Source organism: Podarcis vaucheri, assembly GCF_965113315.1.
Source record: "Podarcis vaucheri genome assembly, chromosome: 5".
In the NCBI taxonomy this organism is placed as follows: Eukaryota; Metazoa; Chordata; class Lepidosauria; order Squamata; family Lacertidae; genus Podarcis; species Podarcis vaucheri.
The window spans coordinates 67,110,877-67,138,007 of NC_138763.1; the positions used below are offsets into that span (position 1 = coordinate 67,110,877).

At 43.5% G+C, this 27,131-nt stretch overlaps 1 protein-coding gene and 1 long non-coding RNA gene across 3 annotated transcripts; one reads left to right on the plus strand and one right to left on the minus strand.

Moving 5' to 3' along the window:
- Positions 1 to 19,344, plus strand: LOC309532147 (putative lysosomal acid lipase/cholesteryl ester hydrolase). 2 transcript variants are annotated; one of them, XM_082222155.1, is made up of 9 exons: positions 4 to 201; positions 526 to 643; positions 5,710 to 5,908; positions 7,014 to 7,123; positions 8,250 to 8,389; positions 9,995 to 10,141; positions 11,673 to 11,744; positions 13,496 to 13,567; positions 18,940 to 19,344. In XM_082222155.1, the coding sequence occupies exons 1-9, from the start codon at positions 73 to 75 to the stop codon at positions 19,171 to 19,173; spliced, it is 1,221 nt and encodes a 406-aa protein (XP_082078281.1). In that variant the 5' UTR covers positions 4 to 72; the 3' UTR covers positions 19,174 to 19,344. The 2 variants fall into 2 exon arrangements, with proteins under 2 accessions (XP_082078282.1, XP_082078281.1); XM_082222156.1 differs by lacking the exon at positions 9,995 to 10,141 and having other exon boundaries at positions 1 to 201.
- LOC309532203 lies at positions 14,271 to 25,720 on the minus strand. Its single transcript, XR_014219646.1, has 4 exons — positions 22,559 to 25,720; positions 21,940 to 22,009; positions 17,841 to 18,800; positions 14,271 to 14,400 (listed from the first exon to the last, which is right to left on the minus strand). It is a non-coding gene; the product is annotated as an uncharacterized lncRNA (long non-coding RNA).
- Between the last annotated feature and the right edge of the window lie 1,411 nt (positions 25,721 to 27,131).

The window sequence follows — 27,131 nt, forward strand, 5'->3', positions numbered from 1 at the left end:
CATTTCATTCCACGGAACCTAAGTACATCTTCTCGTTGACTGTAGAGCAGTCTTGTATATCTGGGCTGAAAGATGGATTTGCTTCCACGCAAATCAATGATATGGCTCTTCGTAATGGGGGCAGGCTTGGTCCAAGTGCTTATTAGTTCGGGGATATTGTGGAAAAGAAGAAAGGTAGATCCAGAAGCGACTATGAATATTGTAAGCCATTTTCCTTTTCCTTTCTCATCTTCTTACCTCAAGGCATCTTTGACAATTAGTGTTGCTTAATGGTGCTGTACGCCACATCCTTGAAGTTAATCTTCCACGGACTGCTGGGGTTTTAGGGGACAAGAAAATATTTATTATAATATTTTGAAATACGTAGTAGCCTGCCCTCCCAATGCATCATTGCTGAGGGCAGCTTGGAATTTTATTTTATTTTTAAAAACTTCATGGTGAGTACCAGCACCTAAAAAGCAGTGGTCTGTAGACATCTTACAGTTGCTTGTTAACCTGTCCAACCACACCATCTCCACCCTGCAGAGCGAAATTATTTCTTTCAGAGGATATCCCAGTGAAGAATATGAAGTGGTGACAGACGATGGTTATATTCTGAGTATTAACAGAATCCCTCATGGCAAAAGAAATCAGTCAAACAAGGGTGAGTTTGTGCTTTGAGGTATATATTGTGTGTATGCATATATACAAATGTTCGATATTTTGGGGATTTATTATTATTATTATTAAATTACGAATTCTTGCTTTGCTAAAATTTGATTTGGTGCAAAAGAACATAGGCAGTTTGTTTGGTAATGTGCACTATTATTATGATTGTTGAGTGTGTCCTTCTTCTATTTTTTTTATAATATTGCAAAAGATAGGCCATATAGGTAGTTGAGGTCAAGTGCTTCTTACTCCTTTCCTGAACTATTAAAGAAGTAAGGACATATGGTGATAAGGAGATGAGGAAGCTGGAATAAATAGTTCATAGTCCATGTTGACAGCAGCCATTTTCTGTGCTGACGTAGCTCTGCTCTCCATACCTTCTCGACCCAAGTCATAGGGAACTGCATGCAATCTTTTTTGTGGGGTGAAATCTCTTTAGTTGCAAAAGAGTGTTTTTGCAGTTATTAAAGATATATGTTCTTCGGCCATTTATTGGGGTCACAGCCTGAATTAAAAAAAGGAGAAAAACACCAGGGCTGTGAAGAGTTGGTGACACTGCCAATTCCATTGCCCAGTGGCTTTGTGTGCTGTATGCAGCTTTTTCTTGAGTGAGAAGTGAAATGCAAGGGGGGGGGAGGGAACCAAGTCATGCTGGAAATTCCAAAAGATGTAGGGCATCTTCTTCCACATGTGGTAGGCATGTAAGCAAGCCAAATATACTGGAAAATAATTTATGGGGAACTGAAAAAAATATTAAAGATGACACCCCCCCAAACCAGAGGCCTTCCTCTTAGAAGTAACAAACTCTGATATCCCCAAGTAGGTACTTAATCTCTTCTTGTATGCAACATCAGCAGATTGAGTAATCTATGCACAAAGGTGAAAAGACCAAGAAATCCCAACTAAAGAGGAGTAGCAAAATAAACCTTAGACATGCCTTAGACCTGGTGTTTATCTCTATGGATGTGGGTGATCTGACACTAAATAAAAGTGAAACAAAAGAAGTGCCATGGTCAGATCACTTCTTGGTGCAACTGGACATCTCTGCAACCCTTCCCCTCTGCAGGATGGTCTGCCCCCCCCCCCACTTAATGGATCCAAATGGTTTCCAGAGAGTGGTAGGATAGATTTTATCCTATGTTGATGGCCTTTCAGCTGATTCCCTGGTGGCCCGCTGGAGTGCAGAGTTAAGTAGGGCTATCAACTGTCTGGCTCCAAATTGCCCTCTCCAACTGCATGGAGCCTGGACAGCCCCATGGTTTTCCCCAGAGCTGAGGGCAATGAAACAATCATTGAGATGGCTAGAGCACCAGTGGCCGAGAATTAATTCTGAATCGGACCGGACACAGGTTAGAGCTCAGCATTGAGCCTACCAAGTGGCAATAGTGACGTTGAAGAGGACCTTCTTCACTGCCTCTATTGCATCTGCAGAAAACAGCAGCAGGAGACTCTTTCAGGTGGTTCCTAATTTAACGGAACCATCTGTGCCATTGGGGCCTGATAAGGCCCCCAAGACCTCCTGCAATGATTTTGCAAAAAAATTAATAATTTGCAGTTAAAGTTGCTCAGATTCGGAATGAGGTAGACTCCACCATGGGAGCAGGGCTGGGGTGGGAAAGTGCTAGAGTCCTGTCTAGTCAAGTTGCATGGGATCAATTCCAATCTGTTACCTCCAAGGATGTGGACAGGCTGCTTGGACGAGTGAAACCAACTATCTGTCTCCTTGATCTTTGCCCATCCTGGCTAATAAAAGAGAGCCAGGAAGGGCTGGGCGATGGACACTGCAGGATGGTGAATACTTCCCAGCCCTGCTGAAAGAGGTGGTCATTAAACTGCTTCTTAAAAACAACACATTTGGACCCGCCCAATATGGCCAACTATCGCCCAGTCTCAAATCGTCTATTCTTGGGAAAGGTGATTGAGTGGATGGTTGCAGAACAACTCCAGGCACGCCTGGAGGATGCGGACCATTTTGATCCCTTCCAATGGGGATTCAGGCCAGCTCTACCTCTCTTTTAAATCAGAACCAGTGAAGGTGGTGAAGGTCCTGTGTGAGTGCCTGGAGGTGGTTGGAGGATGGATGGCAGCTAACAGATTGAGGTTGAATTCTGACAAGACAGAAGTACTATTTTTGGGGGACAGGGTGTGGGCGGGTGTGGGGGACTCCCTGGTCCTGAATGGGGCTGCTGTGCCTCTGAAGCACCAGGTGTGCAGCCTGGGAGTCATTTTGGACTCACAGCTGTCCATGGAGGAACAGGTCAATTCTGTGTTCAGGGCAGCCATCTACCAGCTCCATCTGGTACGCTGGCTGAGACCCTTCCTGCCCGCAGACTGTTTCACCAGAGTGGTGCATGCTCTAGTTACCTCCCACTTGGACTACTGCAGCACGCTCTATGTGGGGCTACATTTGAAGGTGACCCAGAAACTGCAACTAATCCAGAATGTGGCAGCTAGACTGGTAACTGCGAGTGGCCGCCGAGACCATATAACACTGGTCCTGAAAGAACTACATTGGCTCCCAGTACATTTCTGAGCACAATTTAAAGCCCTAAACAGTTTCGATCCAGTATACCTGAAGGAATGTCTCCACTCCCATCGTTCAGCCCTGACACTGAGGTCCAGCACCGAGGGCCTTCTGGCAGTTTCCTCACTGTGAGAAGTGAGGTTACAGGGAACCAGGCAGAGGGCCATCTTGGTATTGGCGGCCGCCCTGTGGAATGAACTCCCATCAGACATCAAGGAAATAAACAACAATCCGACTTTTATTTTATTTTTTTAATAACTTTTTTATTCAAATAAAACATATTATCCAAAAACATATCATCCTTATTTCCCCATTTTTCCTGACCCCCTGACTTCCCTCAGTTCCACTCTTTGATTTCTCTAAAAATGCTATTTTCTGCATGTTACACAGTTGTATAGATCCTCAAACTATTTAGCTGATTATTATCAATAAAAAGTTTTTGAATGTTTATTCAAAGTCAGCCAAGGAGTCCAGTTTGCTTTGTTGCATTTTCAAATAGATAGATAAATTTATTGTCATTGTCCGTATATACACAGTATGCACAGCAACGAAAATGAAACACCCACCCAAAGACCGGGTACACATATACATTTGCACGTATCTCCGAGCTCTCATCCTATTTGGACATAATCTATAAAACATACATAGTCCAGAATATAGCATGACCTATTAAAGGCATAACATAACCTAAAACCTATCTCATTCCTTCCTCTCCCTACTTACTAAACCTTGCAACTGGCCCTGAGATCATTATTTAGTGCAATCAAAGCTCTTGGATAGAAACTATTCAGAAGGCGTGTGGTTCGTGTTTTCATTGTCCTATATCTTCTGCCCGAAGGCAATAGTTCAAAGAAGTTGTGAGCAGGGTGGGTGGGATCTCTCAGAATGTTATGTGACTTCTTCAAGATGCGAGACGTGAAGATCTCATCCAGGGTTGGTAGTCGGAGTCCAGTAGCTTGTATGTCAGTTTTGCCAGTTCTGCATAGTCCATCGATTTTTCTTGCCATGATTCTTCAGTTGGGGTTTCTTCAGTCTTCCATCCTTGTGCTATTAAAACTCCCATGGCCGTTGTCGCACACATGAAGATGTTTTTCAGCTTTTTTGGCAGATCTTTTCCTACAATCCCTAACAAAAATGCTTCAGATTTTTAAACAAATGTTAAATGGAACATTTTCTTCAATTCGTTGTATATCATTTCCCAAATTTTTAAAATTACCTTACAATCCCACCACATATGATAAAATATCCCCTCCTTTTCCTAAAAAGACGACTTTTAGAAAACATCTGAAAGCAGCCCTGTTTAGGGAATTTTTTAATGTTTGAAGTTTTATTCTGTTTTTAATGTTCTATTGAAAGCCACCCAGAGTGGCTGGGGAAACCCAGCCAGAAGAGTGGGGTAGAAATAATAAATTATTATTATTAACCAATAGATTATGTGGAGCTGGCAAGTATGAAAGCAAAAATTTGGGATCAAGAGGGGACACTGGTAAGGAAGGAGTGGAAACCCTTTGTAGAGTACTTGAAGAGGTATAACAGTCAGATAGATTTCCAAGAAGGACCTGAACTGTGAGCAGCAGAAATTAACAATTTAGGTATTATGTAGAGTGAATGAGGGTGGTTAAAGGCAGTTAACATATGTATGTATTAAAATTTCAGGAAATTCTTAAGTAATAATAATGCAAAGGACAGTCTAAGGGTGTTGCTTTTTGGAAATATATTAGGGCCACCTAATACCTGAGAAGCAAAGGTGGTGTAATGAAGGAAGGGCACGAGGACTTAGCCACCTGCTTCCAGTGCCAAGCTCCCAATATAAGATTATAATTGAGTAAAATGGCTTAAAATGTAAGAATAAGATGACTTATTGAATAATAAGATTATATTGAATAAGATGACTAAAAATATATCAGTTCAAGAATTTGTAATGTCACTGGCTCACTTATGCACATGTGGTGGCAATGCCCCCAAGTTTTTTTGTTTTGGAAAAAAGCTTTTTCATGAAGCAGGCCTTATGACAAAACAGCATATCCCTTTGGATTCTGAAACAACACTTCTATCATAATAGTCAGAAATATTTCAACAACTTTCCCCAAAATGTATCATTAGTCATTTAATGACTGCAGTGTAGTATTGCAAGGTGTTGGAGGTTTCTAAAGGCAGACTTGTTTGAGATCTGGATCTCACCACTCTGTGATTTAACATTCATGGACAACCTGACAACCCATGTCTGAAGAGAGCAAAACAGACAAGGCAAGGTTGGGGGAGCTTGACCTGGTGTTGCATGTAGAGGTGAGGGAATTGGATTGGCTCCGCCAACATGCACTTCTCCCTTTCCCTTCTTGCTCTCCGTAAGCACCAGCAACCCAGTTTGCTGGGAAGCCATGAGAGTAACATTGCCCCACCTGCACCACTTCACTGGCTGCTACTTGAAATATGGAATGACAACAACTGCCATTCAAGGTTCTGATGGATCACTGTCTTGTTGGAAAGAAACACTGAAGTTACCTCTTATAACTATACTTAAAAGACTTCTATTGCAGATCCGAAGCCCGCAGTGTTTCTGCAACATGGCTTGTCTGGCAGTAGCGATAACTGGGTGTCAAATCTGGACAACAACAGCCTGGGCTTCATACTGGCTGATGCTGGGTATGATGTTTGGCTAGGAAACAGTAGAGGGAACACCTGGTCCATGAAACACATCAACTATACTGTGGAGCAAGAAGAATTCTGGCGATTCAGGTAGAGTGATCTTTCTAAACTTCATTATGTGTTTCTGGTTCCTAGTCTTCCTTTTGGGGTTTTTAATCTGCCATGCTCTTCTCTCTTCTTCTGTTTCAACATTGAACAGCACCCTGACAATCTAAAGGTATAGAAATATATTTCCAAGTAAATATAATTGGTAGTTGTTTCTTTAAACAAACAAACAAACAAACAAACAGCACATATTGTTCATGTGGGGAATTAGATGCTCTGATGAAGACTGGAAGATGATAAGATCCCCCAAAGATGTTCTCTATGGGGAGCTGACTTCAGGCAGCAGTCCCACTGGCCGACCAACTGTGTATTACAAAGATGTTTCCAAACATGATGTGAAGGCTAGCAACATCAACTCCACCTTGTGGGAATCTCTTGCAGACAACAGCAGTGCCTGGAGACAGATAGTTAGGTGGTATATCCACAGTAAAGAACAGAGGAGAAATTACCACTGGGATGAGAAATGGCATGGTACACCTGCATCAGCAGAACCAGATGCCTTGATCTGCCCCAGCTGTGACAAAACATGGCTCTCCTGTATCAGTCTCTACAAGCACAGCAGGCACTGTAACTCTTTGACAAATAAAAATAAAATAAAATAATGTCTAGTAGCACCTTAGAGACTAACTTTGTTTGTTCTTGCTATAAGCTTTCATGTGCATGCACACTTCTTCAGATACACTGAAATGAAAGTCACCAGACCCTTATATATAGTGGGAGGGTGGGGTAGGGTAATGAGATATGCTAATCATCTGCATACCATCCCTTGCCTTTTCCTGTAGGACTAATTGCAGTTGTCAACAGGTTTACTATACCCATTTAGTCAATCATCCGTCTCCTACTACCCGCCAGAAAAGTTTTCAGTGAACAGCTCATACTGTTGCATTGACTGCTAGTGAACAGTGCCAGTGGAAATATCTAAAGAAGATGAGTCATGGCTTAATTTAAATCAGATTGTTTCGCAAATGTTCAGAGAATTGGTAGTCCATGGAGGAGGTGATCTCTGGTTTGCCAGATATTGCATTGCATTGGCTGGAGATGTCTGTATGCAAGTCTGTAAAACACAGCCTGTTATTCCTTTTCTTTGCAGTTTTGATGAAATGGCTAAATATGACCTTCCAGCTTCAATAAATTTTATCCTGAGAAAAACTGGACAAGAGAAAATATTTTATGTTGGTCATTCCCAGGGCACCACAATGGGTAGGTTAGGAAGCTTCTGAAACACATGTTGCCTATTCTAATAGCAACATGTTTATTTGTACAGTTGGTGTTGTATATTAATTTCAAGAGAGATTTTGGTCATAGTACAGTGGTTACACATAGAGCCACTGGACATGGAGAACCATCTTGAATAACAATCCCTGTGTAGGTTTCCTGCATTTTCCCCTTAGTAACATTTCCTATAAAAGAAATGTTTCAAAGCTGCTATGGACTTAGAGAAAGAAGTGTATGGACTATAATACAGTGGTACCTCGGGTTAAGAACTTAATTCATTCTGGAGGTATGTACTTAACCTGAAAGTGTTCTTAACCTGAGGTACCACTTTAGCTAATGGGGCCTCCCACTGCAGCTGTGTGATTTCTGTTCTCATCCTGAAGCAAAGTTCTTAACCCGAGGTACTATTTCTGGGTTAATGGAGTCTGTAAGTTGAAGTGTCTGTAACCCGAGGTACCACTGTACTCCCCTCACAAACCTTGTTTTATGTGCTTTGTGTTGCTTCAGTTCATCTCAGCTGACAAAGTCTTGTTTCATTTGAATAAAATCCTGGATTTCAAGCCAGGATGAAACCTGGTTTGTAGTTGGAATTTAAACAGAAGTTTCTGAGTCTGGATGTAACAGGAAACTGTAGCTTAACAATCCTGGAAGTACTTTATTAAGGCTACCAAGAGGAGGGGATATAAGTGTGTACTTTCCAATATTTCATTTGACTAGAAGCATGTGACCATAAGCCATTCCTCACAGGTCTTACAATAATGTATACAGTCAAACCTCGGTTGTCAAATGTAATCCATTCAGCTTCCGAAATGTTTGACACTGGGGAGTGACTTCCGATTGGTTGCAGGAGCTTCCTGCACTCAAGTGGAAGTCGCCTCTGACATTTGGCTTTCGAAAAATGTACAAAAACTGCAGCATTTATTTCTGGGTTTTTGGTGTTTGGGAGCCGAAATGTTCCAAAACAGAGCCATTGAGGAACTGAGGATTGACTGTATTTATTGCTTTTGTGTTATGAGAAAAGGCTAATATTTTTTTCTTGTATTGTGATCAAGGCAGTAGTGCTTGCTATGTTCATTTATCTTCTATTTCTATTTCCCATCTTGTTTCTTAGCATTCATTGCATTTTCAACCATGCCACAGCTCGCCCAGAAGATAAAAATGTTCTTTGGACTGGCACCATCGGTCAACACAGTTTATTCTATCAGCCCAATATCAGCTGTGATCACTCACATGCCTGAATCCTTGGTCAAAGTATGCATTTTGGACTAAATATTTGTTTAAAATAGAGGGTGCAAATATCTCTCGCTGTAGCTAAGATCTTAGGAATATATCCATCATTTGACCTGAGGCCATTTGTCATTCTCATAGACACCTAAACTGTTCAAGCTGGCGAATCCTGAAATTTGGTAATAGGGTGTTGCTCAGTCTAAGCTGATCTGTAAAAATTGGGGTGCCCATTTTTCTATCTTGCTGTAAGTAGCATGGGTGCCAGCACAAAACACGTGCTGCAGGCAGGAAAGAAAGAGGTGCTGGTGTGAGAACAATCCTCAAGTGCCCAAGCAAAAGGACTTGGTACAAACTTGCAGCTCCCACTGATGGGGAAAACTGTATATATAGAAGTTCCATGAAGATTTGATAGTATGATGGCAGATTACACCTGTGCGTAACTCAGCTGCCCTTAAAGCAATAATGCTGAACAGCTATAGGAGCGTGCATTTATTACATTATTGGTTTATTTTAAGTATTAAACAATGTATGACTATAGGACAAGAGAGCCAAACCAATCTACTGAGAAATAACTTGGGATGATCACAGTGTGGTGGGCAGTTACAGGCACATGAGCCCATTTTTTTGGGGCTCAGAAACGTTTGCTGATCATGTTGGAGGCTTTTGGGGACTTCTGTGTTGGCCAAATGTCCCCCTCACCCACTTTTAGCTCAGTAATTCATACAACAACATTGTAACATGATCAGTTTTGTTCCCAGATTAGAGTCTGGTTGGAGGGAGGATTGGGAACGAGAGATTGTGGATTGTCTAAAGCCCCATACTGACTGTGGCTAGGGGGATATTTGATTACCTTGGGGGCTTTATGATTTACAGTTCACCCTTGGCTTCTATGCTACACTACTTCTACCCTAGACAAAAGCAGATTGAAGTGCCCTTTTCAGATTGTAGGAACAGCCACTCCTTGTATTCTCAACCTGGAGAAGTCAGAAGACAAGGCAGTAAAATCATTCTCCCTTATGTTACCATGTAGACAATAGAGAAGGCGTCATTTGCTGAAATTACTAGGGAATTAAGTAGGATTGCCATATTTCAAATTGTTGAGCTTTTTTGCCCAACATCTGGGCACTACTTCTGAATGTGGTATTTTGGATATGTCCAGACGTATGGCAACCCTAAATTAAGTGATTTCAAGCACAGCACAACTATTAGTCTATTGGCTATTTGTGGGTATGTTTGCATAACAGCAAGTCCTTTGCATATTTGGGCTCCTACTAAAATGATGTTCCTGAATCACGTTGCAAAGGGCGCCAGTTGCACATTGCATACATCTCAAGATGCACTTTAACTGTGTCATCCTGTCTCTTCGATGGCTGAAATTACAATGCCCATGTCTTGAATATAGCAGAAGGTCCTTTTGTTTGACTATGCATGTGGGATTTGAATTATTGCTGTTATCATCATTATGGCCATGGATTGTTGAATGGGCATTCTAGCCTGACAATCTGAGTAGAAGATTCTCATAATACTGTTTGTGATATTTTCTTGCTACCCGATATTGCTGAAAGTATCTCAAGGGAAGCAGTCTTGACTAACAAAATGACCTGTGTACTAATGTTTTTGTTTTGACAGGTAATATTTGGAACCAAGCAGTTTAGTGCTCAAAGCAAAACTTCTAAATGGTTTGCTACTAACCTGTGTAATCGTTTCTTACTTGATCATGTTTGTGCCAGTTTTTTCTTCCTAGGGATGGGCTTTAATGTGAAAAACATAAATCTGGTAAGATTTCTAACTACATAATAGGAGGTAAAGAGTGTGATCTAAAGAAAAGTATGTGGAGGCTTCTTTGAAATGGTTGCTGCTCATAACATCCCTATCTTAATTACCCCTGGAGAAGTGGATCCCAGATGACTACTTCATTGAGCACTAGTGGATAGTGTAATTTGTGATATTTTGGGCTGCGCGCGCACACAAAAACCAACCCAGGACTGCCACTTAAATTTAAGTGTTTAATTTGAGTTAAATTGGTCTACCATATTGATTCAAAATGTTGCCCTGCATGCAAACATAGTTGAAAACTAATATATCCACCTCAGGAGTCCTCGTACCAAGTTTGGCGGTGATATATTGAGAGGCAACCTGATTGGTTGGAGCTGTCCCACATTTTGGGCAATGATATCTTCAGAGATGTCCAAGTTGGTGAAGGTTGAAATTGTCACCTCAAATTTAAAAAAGACTTGCAGAATGGGGTGAAATATCTTCAGAGGTGTCCAAATGGGCAGAGCTATTATTATTATTGTTGTTGTTGGAAAATTATTGTCTGGTAGCATTAAGACAGAAACCTTAAGAGGGCACAGCTGCCACATTCCATGAGACAATACAATATAACAAATATTAAATATACAATAGAAATAAGAGCAAAAATAAGAACAAAATGAACCAATATGGCTTTGTGTACAGATACTTGTAAACTGGAACTTAATATTTGTGTGCCTTGAAAGATGCTGCACATCAGCCCAAGAAACATGTGAAGAGGTGAGAAGTCATGGTGTGCACCAAGGCCTAGTTAAGGTGCTTGGGGGCCCTTGTGCAATTCCCCCTACAGGGGTCCACTTCCCCAAAACAGAATGCAGGTAATGCCTTATGCGTCACAAGAAGGCTGTGTCTTCCTTGCCACCATGATGCAATAGGACCATAGTTAAGAGCAATACTGAGTTTCAGTTCATAGTTCCTGATAAGAGTCTAGGAGTGGCCCTTAATTATGGTTGGTAACACAACTGGACATGGCACCAAAGCAGGGTGGAGTGAATTCATGTCCTACAGGAGGAATGTACATAATGGTACGGCCCACTGCACAAATGGATGTTATTTGATATGTCTGTAATTGCCCTGGTTGTACTATATAAAGAAAAATATTATAACTGGGGCTGTAATCCTATGCATTCTGGGGCTGTAGTCCTATTCTGTAATCCTGGGTGTAACCTGGTTGAGCACAGTACAATTTACTTCTTAGTAAATGTGCATAGGATTGCAGTATTAGTAGAAATGTATTTATGTTGTGGGGCAATGCTTTGCTGTAAGCGAATTTCCCTCTTGTTTGGTAACACAATATTGGCATTGGCAGCTAGTTTGAAGTGTCAAGTTCATCTCCAAAACTGGCATGTAATTGCTACTTAAACACTGATTCCTGCATGATATCCAGATGTAGAGCTCTAGAGTGCACTTGTTTTGTTCAAACAAACCAAATGAAATTGAAATGGCTGTTACACTTTGAGATAAATTCAGCTAATCACTTTGCTCTTTCTTTCAGACTCGAATCAATGTATATTTATCACACTGCCCAGCTGGGACATCTGTGCAGAATGTGCTTCACTGGAGTCAGGTAGCACCTAAATCCTCAGGTGTTGGTACAGTGGTGCCCCGCAAGACGAATGCCTCACAAGACGGAAAACTCGCTAGAGGAAAGTGTTTTCCGTTTTGGAGGAGCTTCGCAAAACGAATTTCCTATGGGCTTGCTTCGCAAGACGACAATGTCTTGCGAGTTCCTGCTGGGGTTTTTTCCTCCCCCCCTTTTTCTAAGCCGCTAAGCCGCTTAACAGCTGATCTGATCAGCAGATAAGCCGCTAAAAGCCGCTAAAAGCCGCTAAAAGCCGCTAATAGCGCTAATCCACTAATCCTTTAATTGGCTTGCTTCGCAAGACGAAAAAACTGCTAGATAAAGAGAATCACAGAACGGATTCTTTTCGTCTTGCGAGGCACCACTGTAGTGCCAACTTGCTTAGATGACAACTCCCATCAGCCAGGCTACGCTGGCTGGGGTTGATGAGAATTGTAGTCCAGAACATCTGGAGGGTTCTAGGCTAGTGAAGGCTGTGTGTCAGTAGCAGAAGGCTGGCCAAGAAGTGCCATGATCTGGGAGCACCTGGTGTTGAATGTAGTTGCTGGTAATTTCTTCGTGGCCTTGCAAAAACAAAACAGGGTTGGGGAATCTTTTTGATACCACAGGAGCTTTTTTTATCAGGATTAGTTTCATAGGTCACATTTAAAAGCAGGGTGGGGCCGCCTACCTGTCAATTACCTGTTGTAGCAATGGAGGATTTCAAAGTGTGTTGCAAGGTGGAGATGAAACTGATCCCTCCTCTTTATTCCCTGGAGATTCTGATGCAGACCTTTTGCTGATCTGTTTTAACAAGTCTTTTAAGAGAATCTCCTTTCTGAATTGGGAAGGGATTTGCATGGAATTCTGGCAAACTGAGTAGGGTTTACACCCCCACCCCCCACCCACCCAGCTGGCTTCAGCGGCAATCTCAGCTGGATAGGAGGTGGGAGACTTTGGGAGAAGTGTTTGGGCCAAACTGGATCCCCTGGCAGAATAAGATTGTCTTGTGGCATGGATGTTCCTGGTCCCTGGTATATATTTTGACTTACTTAAGTCCCCATAAGTTTAATCCTCCATGAAAGATTTGGAGGATGGCCACATAGGAACTGGCCATTTTCCCAGTAGCTTCCCATTTGGGAATGCTTTCCCCTGGGAGGCTCACCCAGCCCCTTCATTATATTTCTTTAGTCACTGAGCAAAAACATTCCTCTTCTCCCTGGCCTTTGGCTAATTACACAACCTGTGGCCTCCTCCCCAGTGACCTCCTCCCCAGCCTGTCCCTTCCAGAGAAGAAGAAGACAGTTCAGAATTACAACAGGGGTTTGAGGGAGGTCACAGCTCAGAGGCAGATGAGGGGGAAAGCTGGGAAATGATGGGAGACCTGGAGGGGGAAGAGGAAGCACTAGAGGGAGGACAGCTGACAGACACAATGTGTTTAGAAAGCATTCCAGACCTCCTCTCTCCCAGAACCCAGTGAGCCTTGAAGGTAGTAAAGCAAAGAGCTCAGAAACAGAGGGCCCTCCGTGGCACCCGTAGGGAGATGATGACAATGACAAATGAGAAAAGGGGGAGTGGAGAGTCACTCGGGACAACGCCATTATCCCAAGAGGCTGTGTTCCAAGCCTCTCTCTGTAAATATTGAATAAAAAGCAGATGGTAAGAACTTTTTCTTCTCTTCTACGTTCCTCACAACCTGCTATAATAATAATTTCCCCATTTAGTTTTTTCAAACCATGGTACACTTCTTTTTTCAGAATAGGAGGAGTAAGGAGTTCAAAGGTTTTGACTGGGGTAGCAAGGAAGAGAACATGGCTCACCACAACCAGGTAAGAATTTTTCGCTAATTGCCATCTCTTTCTCCCTCTTTCTCCTCCCTCTCCCTCCCTTCTCTCTTTATATGATGGTAGACATTGGTAAGGTATGGCAAAAGCTACTGATGGCAAAGGCTGCTGTTCATATAATACTTGGTGGATAAAATGTAGCTGCAATATGAAACAAAATAGTTAAAGGTCATAATCTTACATGACGTTTATAACCAGGCTTTATATACACAAAATGTAATGATAATGATAATGATAATGATGATGATAATGATTTATATCCCACCCATATGGCAGTTTCCCCAGCCACTCTGGCTGGCTTACATCATATATAAAAACATAACAAAACATCAGTCATTAAAAATTTCCCAATACAGGGCTGCCTTCTGATGTCTTCTAATGGCTGTGATGCCCATGAATACGTTAACAAATTCTAATATGTAAATCTATAAACTATTTATCAAAATAATATATCCACAATTATACAATAAACCCTAATAAAAATAAAATTTCTGTACAATGCATGAGATGGTCTTATACTTCTTTAATTATATTAATTAGATAGCTGATATTGCTATATAAGATGTTTTTAATGTTTTTTAATCAAACTTTCTGGATAACTGAAATACCAAACACATTTTGGCATTTTACGCTTCTTCAGTATTCTGCATGCATGAGTTCAGTCTCTCAGTTTTGTCAAAAATTGTAACTAATATCCAAATAAACCAATCACTTTAAATAAAAATCTCACCAAACAAGATCCAAATATTACCTTTGCTTGTGTCGTGGTCAAAATTCAATATCTTCAGTCGGTACAGGTTTGCAAAAAATGCAATCATCTGTTAAAGCAATGCATATAACATTAGAAACATATCTCAAAAATAGGAACGTATGAAAGTAAGTAAGTAAATATAATGAGAAACTTACCAATTAAAATTTCTACACCGCGGGGATCATGAGTGAACTTAAGTGAAAGAAGCTATTATTTTAACCGCAATATTGCACTGTTGATCTGATTATAATAGTTTCTAGCTCCATTTCATAGAAATTCCCCACACTGTGTCAGGGGCGCAGCATGAGGGAGCAGTGGGACAATGGCTCTGGGCACACAATTTTGAAGTGGCACAAATCAGGCACCCCTATGCAGGGATTCCTGCCCTGTTTCTGGGGGTTTCTGGGCCCTGGAATCTGGCCCAGCCTCACTGCTGTGTCCCTGGCCACCTCGCCCAGACAGCATATGCTTGCTCCTCAGTCAGATGGTGAACAGGTAACAACAACAACAACTTATTATTTATACCCCGCCCATCTGGCTGGGTTTCCCCAGCCACTCTGGGCGGCTTCCAACAAAACACTAAAATACAATAACCTACTAAACATTAAAAGCTTCCCTAAACAGGGCTGCCTTCAGATGTCTTCTAAATGTTTGGTAGTTATTTTTCTCTTTGACATCTGGCAGGAGGGCGTTCCACAGGGTGGGTGCCACTACTGAGAAGGCCCTCTGCCTGGTTCCCTGTAACATGGCTTCTCGCAGTGAGGAAACCACCAGAAGGCCCTCGGCGCTGGACCTCAGTGTCCGGGCAGAATGATGGAGGAATCGCTCCTTTAGATATATTAAAGGTAAAGGTAAAGGTACCCCTGCCCGAACGGGCCAGTCTTGACAGACTCTGGGGTTTGTGCGCCCATCTCACATCTATTGGCCGGGGGCCAGCGCTGTCCGGGGACACTTCCGGGTCACGTGGCCAGCGTGACAACGCTGCTCTGGCGAGCCAGAGCCGCACACGGAACGCCGTTTACCTTCCCGCTGGTAAGCGGTACCTATTTATCTACTTGCCCCCGGGGGTGCTTTCGAACTGCTAGGTGGGCAGGCGCTGGGACCGAGCAGCGGGAGCGCACCCCGCCGCGGGGATTCGAACCGCCGACCTTTCGATCGGCAAGCCCTAGGCGTTGAGGCTTTAGCCCACAGCGCCACCCGCGTCCCTTTAGATAGATATATTGGACCTAGGCTGTTTAGGGCTTTAAAGATCAGCACCAACACTTTGAATTGTGCTCGGAAACGTACTGAGAGCCAATGTAGGTCTTTCAAGACCAGTGTTATATGGTCTCGTCGGCCGCTCCAAGTCACCAGTCTAGCTGCCGCATTCTGGATTAGTTGTAGTTTCTGGGTCGCCTTCAAAGGTAGCCCCACATAGAGCACATTGCAATGTCAAAGTGAGAGATAACTAGAGCATGCACCACTCTGGTGAGAAAGTCTGCAGGCAGGTAGGGTCTCGGCCTGCGTACTAGATGGAGCTGATAAACAGCTGCCTGATAAATCTGATAAAACCAAGGGTTAGGATTTGCTGAAATAGGTTCAGAAATTGGGATGTACAAAGGGGAGGTATGGGGAAGTCGGCGAAGTAAGGTTTAAGAAAAAAAGGATATGATATTATACATGTTTGTTTGTGTGTTTGTTTGTTTGTTTTGTGTATTGTTTGTGTTTAGAAAAACTGTGAAAAACCAATAAAATTTTACATATAAAAAAAGATAAACAGCTGCCTGGGACACAGAATTGACCTGTGCATCCATGGGCAGCTGTGAGTTCAGAATGACTCCCAGGCTGCGCACCTGGTCCTTCAGTGGCACAGTCACCCCATTCAGGACCAGGGGGTCCTCCACACCCGCCTGGCTCCTCTCCCCCCAAAACAGTACTTCTGTCTTGTCAGGATTCAACCTCAATCTGTTAACAGCCATGTTGGCCGGCCATGCTCCCCACTGTGCAGACAGGCAGCAGGAGGCACAGCGTGGCCCCACTTGGCTCTGGGGACAAGGGCTGGCCTCGCACGGTGGACTCCATTCACCAGAAAATGAAGCTGCATTGCTGCATTGTGCAAATACAATTGTGTTCTTAACCTGCATTGTGTTCTTAACCTGAAACTGTTCTTAACCTGAACCACTTTAGCTAATGGGGGGCCTCCTGCTGCCGCTGCGCTGCCGGAGCACAATTTCTGTTCTCATCCTGAAGCAAACTTCTTAACCTGAAGCACTATTTCTGGGTTAGCAGAATCTGTAACCTGAAGCGTATGTAACCTAAAGCGTATGTAACCTGAGGTACCACTGTACATATTTACTATAGGGAGTGGACTCCAGATTCCCTTGAAAATAGCTTATATCTGTATCAAAAGTATATGTATCGCTCAGATTTAATATGGGATGGTGGGTTTGTTGACAAATCTGCAAGATGCCAGATGTCTATCTTCAGTCCCTTGTCATAAAATGAAGATATTGTCTACACTTTCCTCCGAGGGTCTTCTGCTGGTTACTTCACTGCGAGAAGTGAGGTTACAGGGGAACCAAGCAGAGGGCCTTCTCGGTAGTGACGCCCGCCCTGCAGAAAACCCTCCCTTCATATGTCAAGGAAATAAACAACTACTTGACTTTTAGAAGTTTGATGTTTTATCATGCTTTTGCTGTTCCCTTGGGAGCTACCCAGAGTGGCTGGCGAAACCCAGACAGATGGGCAGGATATAAATAAAATAATAATAATAATAAATATTATTATTATATTTTTATATAGCAATATGTCACCATTATACAGACTGCTTCTGTCCAGTATGTATGTTCCTTCAAATTTATCCATATGGAGATTTGCTAACTCAGATGTCTGCTTCGCATGATGATATCTGAAATGTGCAAGAAGGATCTCTTTTAAAACTGAAATAATGTTGATTTGGTGCTCATGTCACTAATGCAAAAAATGAAATGGGTTCTCCCTCCTTCCCTCTGTCTCTCTCTATCTGCCTATATGTGTATTACTTCCATTTTGCTTAAAGGATCCTCTATCATCAATATGACTTCCTCCTGGAATGTTAGTATAAAATGAAGCTCCATGAACACTTGGTTATCAGAGAACGATATGATAAAGGAAATAAATAGACAAATTTTGTATGCAACAACCTTCTTTGACCTAGTTCCTTCCAGATGTTTTGAAGGACAGCTCCCATCAACCCAGGAAATAAAGCCAATTGGCTGCGATGATGGGAATTATAGTCCAAAACATCTGAGGGCATAGGCTTGGGAAAGCTGGCCCTCTGAAATATAGAATAATTCTTATTGTCAGGTTGTGTTGGCTCTCATAGTTTGACTTAGTGTCACATACAAAACAGCTCATTTCCTCAGAATGCAAAAATGCAGCACATTCCACAAAACCTGATTGAGATTATGCAAAATGGCCAGAGAATGTACAAAGGATAGTCAATATATGCACATTGTTCAAAGCCTGTTGGAAACCATGTATATTTACCAGGAAATATGAACAAGTTACTTTTCATGGATGATGTGCTTATTCTCCACAATGCATCTTAAATCTGCACAATGTCCAGTTGTTATGCACTTTAAGTGCTCAATTTATATTCCCCTTAACATATTTGTTGTTGTTGTTGTTTAGTCATTTAGTCGTGTCCGATTCTTCGTGACCCCATTGACCAGAGCACGTCAGGCACTCTTGTCTTCTACTGTCTCCCGCACTGTCCAACCATCTCGTCCTCTGTCATCCCCTTCTTCTTGTGCCCTCAATCTTTCCAAACATCAGGGTCTTTTCCAGGGAGTCTTCTCCTCTCATGAGGTGGCCAAAGTATTGGAGCCTCAGCTTCAGGATCTTCCTTCCAGTGAGCACTCAGGGCTGATTTCCTTCAGAATGGATAGGTTTGATCTTCTTGCAGTCCATGGAACTCTCAAGAATCTCCTCCAGCACCATAATTCAAAAGCATCAATTCTTTGGCGATCAGCCTTCTTTATAGTCCAGCTCTCACTTCCATACATCACTACTGGGAAAACCATAGCTTTAATTATACGGGCCTTTGTTGGCAAGGTGATGTCTCTGCTTTTTAAAATGCTGTCTAGGTTAGTCATTGCTTTTCTCCCAAGAAGCAAGTGTCTTTTAATATCATGACTGCTGTCACCATCTGCAGTGATCATGGAGCCCAAGAAAGTAAAATCTCTCACTGCCTCCATTTCTTCCCCTTCTATTTGCCAGGAGGTGATGGGACCAGTGGCCATGGTCTTAGTTTTTTTGATGCTGAGCTTCAGACCATATTTTGCGCTCTTCTCTTTCACCCTCACCTCATTAAAATGTTCTTTAATTCCTCCTCACTTTCTGCCATCAAGGTTGTGTCATCAGCATATCTGAGGCTGTTGATATTTCTTCTGGCAATCTTAATTCCAGTTTGGGATTCATCCAGTCCAGCCTTTCGCATGATGAATTCTGCATATAAGTTAAATAAACAGGGAGACAATATATATGTGTTTGTGTGTGCGCGCGAGCATGTGCACATTTGTTTTGATCAGGAAATTTTTTGCAGAGTCCTAACATAAAGTATTTGTTATTTCCCCCTCTCTTTTAGGAAACAGCACCTTTCTATGATATTAAACAAATGACTATTCCAACAGCTCTCTGGAATGGTGGAAACGACTGGGCTTCAACTCCAAAGGATTTTGCCCTGCTGCTGCCTCAGGTCTCAAACCTAGTTTACCACAAGTTTATTCCCGACTGGGCACACCTGGATTTCATCATGGGTTTTGATGCTCCACAGCGCATGTATAAAGAGATAGTTGAGTTTATGCAGAATTATCAGTGAGTTTGTGATCCTGAAATAGTCCTTCAAGAAATCAGCACCATCAGTCTATGTCTATGATGATGACAACAACAACTATAAAAACTACAAAAAAAATCACCTTGGAAAGAAATCCCTGTTTTTTCACACAAAATAATTCCTTTGAAAATAATATTTTTGAACTGCTTATCATTATTTATATCAATGCATTTTTAATGGAGGTGTTGAGACATAACTCAAGTGACTTCTCATCACAGTACAGTGGTACCTGAGTGGGAGGAGGCAGGCAGACTCCTCAGAGGGCCCCGTGGAGCATCCTGCCCCAGCTTGCCCCGCTGAGTGACTGCTGAGGCATATGAAGCCTATGAAGAGTCATTTGAGAAACACTGAGTTAGCATGGTTCCCCACCTCCCCAGGCAGAACTTTCATATGTGGTGGCTCATTCTCATGTGATGCTTGGCATGGCAGTCTCTTTACCAAGCCCTCAACAGGACCACATTTGCACCATTTGCTTCCAATTTGACACAGCTAGGCACTAGAGTGCCCATATGCCTTACTTTCCAGAGGACACTCTGTTTGAGTAGCTGTATGGTCCAAGTCCAGTTTAAAGATTAAGAAAAGACAGCAGGAGTCTTGGCATCATGCCCCATCAATGCATAACACGTGGGCAGGAGAATGAGCAGGCCCATCCCTACTATGGTGACATAGATTTCTGTTTAGATTAAGAACAGAAGTAGAGCCTGACCTGCTTCTGACTTGGTTGTTGCATAATACACCTTTGTGCACAAGTTGACAAGCATCATTTGTAATGTGCTCCCACCCATCTTTTTCATTTTCCTACTTTTATTAAGAGTTGTTCTGGTTTAAAGTAATGGTCCATCTTGTCTAGTATTATGTTTCCTCTGTGGGTAAGCCAGATGCTTCTGGCGACTTTACAATTGGGAAATGAAGGAATCAGTTCTCTCCCTCCCTCCCTCTCTCTATCAACGAAGCTCAGATGCTGACGAGAAGAAGAAGCAGGCTTGAAGAGAGAGAACAGTTAACAGCAGAAGGCAGATAGGAGAGGGAGAGCAGCTGTAACCTGAGCTCTGAACAAAGGGGAGATGAAAGACAGGGCCAGAGTGACAGGTGGCTGTGTGAGAGCTTCAATAGTGAGTCAGACATTGGAATGCAGGAAGCAGTCTCTCCCAAATCTCGTAGGATCTCAAAAGTGGCCAGGATGTGTGAAAGATACTGGAAAAAAGGTGGGGGCTTCCGTGCTGGGGAAGGGGGAGGAACTCAGTCCGGGCAGCTCCATCTTCTGTGGAGGATGATGAGTCCCTGTGGAGGATGATGAGGATGATGAGCTCCGTCCTTGTTTGTTGTTTTAGCAATAAATCTGAAATAATTAACAGCCAGAGTGGTCTCATGTTTGTGGGAGAGACCAAGCCATAACACTCTCCCTCCCTCTCTCCGTCTCCCACTTATCTGCAAGGTCTAGGCCAGGGGTAGTCAACCTTTTTATACCTACTGCCCACTGATGTATCTTTCTTGATGGTAATTTCCTTACTGACCACCAGTGCTTGATGGAAGGAGGGTTCAGCTTCTGCCATAGAACCCCCTACTGCTCACCTAGAATCCTGAAATGCCCATTAGTGGACGGTAGGGACCAGGTGGACAACCCCTGGTCTAGGCTTTCAAGGGATATGCATTCTAAGTATGAATATTCACATTTCATTAACATGACTACTAACTCTGTGAAGTTGTTGAACAACATTTTCAAAATCATCTCTGTAAGCTTCCTTGCTCTCCCGGTCTACCCAGATGTTTTAGAGATACAGGATGCAAACTGTTGCACGGATGGATCCACCCACCCACCCACCCACTACCAACCACATAATCTGCTCTGGATGGCTGGAGGGCCTTCCAGGAGAGAGAGAGAGAGAGAGAGAGAGAGAGAGAGAGAGAGAGAGAGAGAGAGCGCAAATGCTTGGGGAGAATCTGCCTTTAACTACAGTTTTAGGTTTTACATAATCATTTAAATTATATCACTAGTAGCTATTTGATTTGAATATATTGCCTGATCATCTGTGGCCAAGTAGCATGGTGTGTGATTCCAAATATGTTGATATTTCTGTTTCTTCTGAGTTCTGGGAGGTAAAAAACACAAGTAAAAACCATTCAAGGTGGGCACAGATATCTTGAGGTTCCCGATCATTGCTTCAGTCAGATGGAGTGAATAAAGTTTTTTGCCTCAACTATTTCTATTGAGCAATAATCATGACATATTATTTTACTGTATTCATGATGCCTTTGATATTTCCTTCCACAATGCAGTTAATGCTTTTCTTTGAGTCTTGGGTTGTTTCAAAAAACTTTCTGAGACCTAAACTGTTTAAGAATCCCAGAGAATTAATCTCAGAGACAAGTTTTTCAGTCTGACTCTTGAGGGGTTTTCAAAGCTTGGGGACTTCTTTATAGAAATTTCCTTGACCACTGCCTTCGTTGCTTGCCACCCTCTCTGCAGCACAGTGAAGCGGATCATGTTCCAAGTAAAGGGATGTATAAGAATCTCTGGTATCTATCAATCCTCTATCTATCATCTATCTATCTATCTATCTATCTATCTATCTATCTATCTATCTATCTATATCTATCTATCTATCTATCTATCATCTATCTATCTATCTATCATCTATCTATCATCATCTATCTATTTACAAAACTGTAATAAAGTAGAAACACGAAGAGTTGTAGCCAAAACGGCACAAATTGAGTTCCACTCATGTGAAAGGTCTTGCCTTGACTTACCTATTCCCACCAAATCAGTTCCAGATGGTCCTGCAACACACTGGAGCAGATTTTGAGGGTGCACAGGAGGCTGTAGGGGGAAGAAGAGGACATGGAATTCCACTTTGCAAGTAGAGGTCTGTTGCATGAGTGGAACAGCAATGTTGGATGCAAACTAAAGTATTCCTAATGTTTCTTTGGGGTGTTTCTAATTGGTGAATATGGTAACACCTTGTGAGTTACATAATTGGCTGTTGAAAGGTGTTTGTTGCTGCTATAAAGATAGCCACACCCCAAGTTTTCAAAGGGCCCTGGGTTAAAAAGTGTTGCCTAAACCATTTGTGCTTCACTAACCTTTCGTGCCTATCTCTCAGATGGTGTTCTTGGAGCATAATTACAGCTGCAGGAAAACATTTTATATGACTTGCCACAAGGGGTGCTGCAAGTGTGACTCAATCTGCTCCAACTTCCACTCAAATTATCATTTGGTATTTTCCATTCTGCTGCAATTGGTTTATTTTACATAATTCTTTCTTCTATATTGTTTATTGATATGGAGATACTTAGAAAGAATTAAATCTCATAACACACAATACACATGCATACATCAGCCACCAGCAGATATTCCAAAATCAATTACCTTACCTGTGTATTCACATTCAAAGTTGAAGAATTTCCAGAAAGGTGGTCCTGTGGAACCTTAAAGGCAGAGCTCATGAAGTGATGAATGGCCCATTTGAAAGCCATCTCTATGTCTGCAATTCTAATGTGCACGTTTTAAAAAACTGTTGCGTGTTGAGTCCCACAATGCCACCCCCAAAAAATTCACACATCACACATCAATTTTTGTTTAAGGTTTTTGGCATAATTTTGGCCACAACTTTATTCAAAATACAAAAAAACTGTGAGTGGTTGCTTAGGCATTGGTTATGACTATCTGTCCTTGCCCCCAGGGACAGAGCTGGCCTTCCGGATTCCAATGGAAGCCAGCGTGGGAAACAAGTATTGGGTGAGAAAATGAAGCTGGGCATCAGTCCCTCACTTCTCACCCTCATGTTCCTGTGGGGCTTGCACGGTCCAAGTCTGATGCCAGGGACAAGGATGAAAAGAATGGCAAGCCCCTGGATTCCTTTAACAGAATTCCCTTTCCGCACCACCATTGGAGGGGTAGGCACTTACCCCTACAACAACCAATTTTAACCAATGCCTAACCGCCATGGAGCCCTCAGCTCACCGCCAAACCACTCACACACCCAACCAAGCCTTCAGGTTAGCCACCACCGCACCCAGCCAAGCCTCATTCCCTAAGGCAGAAAGGTGCACACCATCAGCTCTGAAAAAGGATTCAGCCTGAAAAAGAATCTCAGGATGGGAAATCACATCTCCACCCAGCTCAAAAATCTTTTTGGACACAGCAGAATTGATGTGTTTCCTGGCTCTTTCGGTGGCAGCTGGGCAACGACTACCCATCCAAACGCGTCATCGCAAAAGCTTTGACCAAAATATTTTTGCTGTCGGCACCACTGCCCACAGCTTCTCCAGGTCACCCAAAATTGCAGCACGTAGTGAAAAACAGTCCATGGAAACCAGGTTGTTCTCACCCAGCTGACCACGATAGCCGTGGGCGGTCCTTCTAACAGCATCTGCCTCCGAATCAGCGGCAGGAACTGTGACCAGCACATTCCCCGTCTGGACAGCCAAGACTACTGCACATGTGGAGGAAGGCCGAGACCTGGTCCCAATCCGGACTGCCGTGCTCCGATGCCAGCCCAATGGATGATGCTGTGCCCCACCATCCAGATGCGGACAGCTGCTAAACCTGAGATAAACAAGCAAAAAGAATGTAAGATACCAAAAATTGTTAGCGAACATAACCTCTGAACGCATTTGATTTCCAGCGACCCAAATCCTTTATCCTGGCGGCTGACAAGCCCCAGTGAGCTGCCATCGTGGCAGCCCCGATCCTAAAGGAATGGGGGGCAGAACCATAGGCCGTGTCGCCACAAGCCAGGATTCCCTACGCATCACTTTTGCAAACTGGTGTCTTGACAGGGGCAACCCATTCTCATGCCTCAACAGAGGACCATCCCCTGGGGGGCGAACCGCCAGGCACTTCCTGACATCTTTTACAGGGCAAGGGCCTGCTTCCCCCCATAGCAGGGAGACGAATGAGGGCTCCCTTACCCCTTTGATCCGTTTTTGAGTTCCTAATTGTGATTCTCAGCTCCGCGGGGATAACTGTACGTCCTGGAGCAATAGGCCCCTAGAACGACCGTCCCTGTGAGCCTCCAACACGAGCTCACCCACTCTCAATGCTCGGAAGAAGGCAATAGAAAAGGCTGCCGAAAAAAGGCGAGCCTCATACCCCGACCAGAACACATCCCACAACTTTTTGCGCATCCTACTCAACAAGTCAAATGAGATGGGGTGCCGGGTTGCTGGCCTGGAAGGACAAAGTCTACCCCAACCTTCAAGGGCCTTGCGTACGATAAACTTTGCACACAGATCTTTATCAAAAAATTATTTACAGAAAAATGCTATAGCAGCTGCTTGAATCCTGATTGTCTTAGCTGCACGTCCCAACTGAAATAGGAGTGCCAAATATCTTAACACCTGCGAAGAGGAGGGCGGGACCCCCCTTTCCCCACTGGCCGACTGAAGCGTAAATGCCAAAAAATCAGTCCAAGCTTTAGTGTACGATCTGAGGGTAGAAGGGGAAATAGATGCCGCTGCTCCCTGCAAAACTAATTGCTGCCAAGGTTCCAGAGATGATCCAGGAAATATTCCGGACGTATCTGAGCCTCTGGAACCAGGAGTCTGAACCGCTCCATCTGAAAATGGGACAGAGCATCAGCAATTTCGTTAGATACCCCAGGAATGAAACGTGCAGAAAACACTATATTATAACGTAAACAATGCAACACAAAGGCCCGCAAAAGGGGCAACACCCTGGGGGAGCGTGACGACAGCTTGGTCAGCACAGTCACCACCGCCTGGTTATTGGTCCAGAAGCAGACACGATGGTCCCTGAACTCATCGACCCACAAGTGCACTGCCACTACAATGGGAAAAAACTCGAGAAGAGTTAGGTCCCGCGTAATGGCTCCTCCCTGCCATGCTGGCGGCCAACGCATGGCGCACCATCGGCCTTTCCAGTAAAGACCAAAGCCCAGGGAACCTGCAGCATCTGATTGTACCTGGAAGTCATTATGTAAGTTCAACGTGTCTTGCCATAACGACACCCCATTGAATTCCTCCAGGAATTCAAGCCAAATGCAAAGATCAGCCTTCACCTCACTGGAGAGGCGCACTCGATGATGTGGGGCCCTCAACCCCGCCATGAGTCGAGCCAGGCATGAACAGAAAGGGCGCCCAGGAGCCACCACCCTGCACGCGAAATTCAGGTGTCCTAATAGTGACTGGAGTTGCCTTAGGGACACCTTCTTCAGAGGGAGCAATTCCTCTATGACTTTCTTCAAGGCTACCAGCTTGTCTTTTGGCAAGCTGGAAGTTTGGGAAACCGTATCCAAAAGGAGACCTAGGTAAGTAAGCCGGGTCGAAGGACCCTCGGTCTTTTCCGCAGCGAGCGGAACCCCCAGTTCCTGCGTAAGGTCAGCAAAGGCTCGCAGCAACACCAAGCAATTGCCGGTATCGCGAGCCGAGGCAAATTAAAAATCATCCAAATAATGTGTGACTCCGCCCAGTCCGGTTTTAAATTTGAGGGCCCACTCCAAAAAAGTGCTGAAATATTCAAAAGTGGCACACGCTATTGAACAGCCCATAGGCATGGCTTTGTCAAAGTCATATTATGAAAGGGGGGGCGCCAAAAGGACCAGCCATACGATGCAAAGCCACCTCCTTTGTAATCTTTTCCCGGGCGACCTCAGGTAGCTCGCAAACTGATTTTTGGTTAGAAGGATTCCGTGCCATATTCTGATTTATTAACGTGCATATCCTGATTTGTTAATGTTAAGTAACTGTTTTAAAACACCTCTCTTGTGTAGTTTTGAGTTATACATTATACAATATACATGAGGTTACCAGTAGTTGCTGTACTGATTACAGTCCTGTGGAGAACCAGTGACCTCCATAATTCTCTGGAAAATTCTCGAAGCAGATTCACCCCTTGGAGTGATTGGGAGGTGACTGCCTCTCTGTGTGGTTGCTGTTGTCATGTGATCAGCTTTCTCAGAAGGTCCGTTGTGCATGTCAATCGCATTTGCAAAGTGTTCTTTTTCATCAATCCAACATTAACTCCATATGTCTGGGATGCGGGTGGCGCTGTGGTCTAAACCACTGAGCCTCTTGGGTTTGCTGATCGGAAGGTCATCAGTTCGAATCCACACAATGGGGTGAGCTCCTGTTGCTCTGTCCCAGCTTCTGCCAACCTAGCAGTTTGAAGGCATACCGGTGCAAGTAGATAAATAGGTATCACTGTGACGGAAAGGTAAACAGTGTTTCCATGTGCTCAGGCACTTGTCCTCTGTGCACCAGTAGCAGTTTAGTTATAGTGGCCACGTGACCCAGAAAGCTTTCTGTGGACAAAAGACGGCTCCCTCGGCCTGAAAAGCAAGATGAATGATGCACCCCATAGTTGCCTTTGACTGGACTTAACTGTCCAGAGGTCCTTTACCTTTAACTTTACCCATCAACTCCATAGGATTATGGTCTGAAAAATAATGTTTTTGGAGAAGTTGCAAGAGGACATTAACACTAAAGCAGTTTTAATCTTTGTGGATGCTGAGAAAGCCTTTGATAATATTTCTTGGAGTTTTATGAAGAAAAAATCTTCAGGGGATGGGGGTCGGTCAAGGGTTTGAAAATGGTATAAGTGCAATTTACTCAGAACAAAAGGCTAAATTAATAGTTAACAATGTGGTGACAGAGGAATTTAAGATTGAGAAAGGGACACGACAAGGTTGCCCAATTTCCCCATTGCTTTTTATTTCGGTCCTGGAGGTTTTGTTAAATATGATTAGAAGGGAACATTTGATTAAGGGTATAAAGGTCGGAGGGACGCGGGTGGCGCTGTGGGCTAAAGCCTCAGCGCCTAGGGCTTGCCGATCGAAAGGTCGGCGGTTCGAATCCCCGTGGCGGGGTGCGCTCCCGCTGCTCAGTCCCAGCGCCTGCCAACCTAGCAGTTCGAAAGCACCCCCGGGTGCAAGTAGATAAATAGGTACCGCTTACCAGCGGGAAGGTAAACGGCGTTCCGT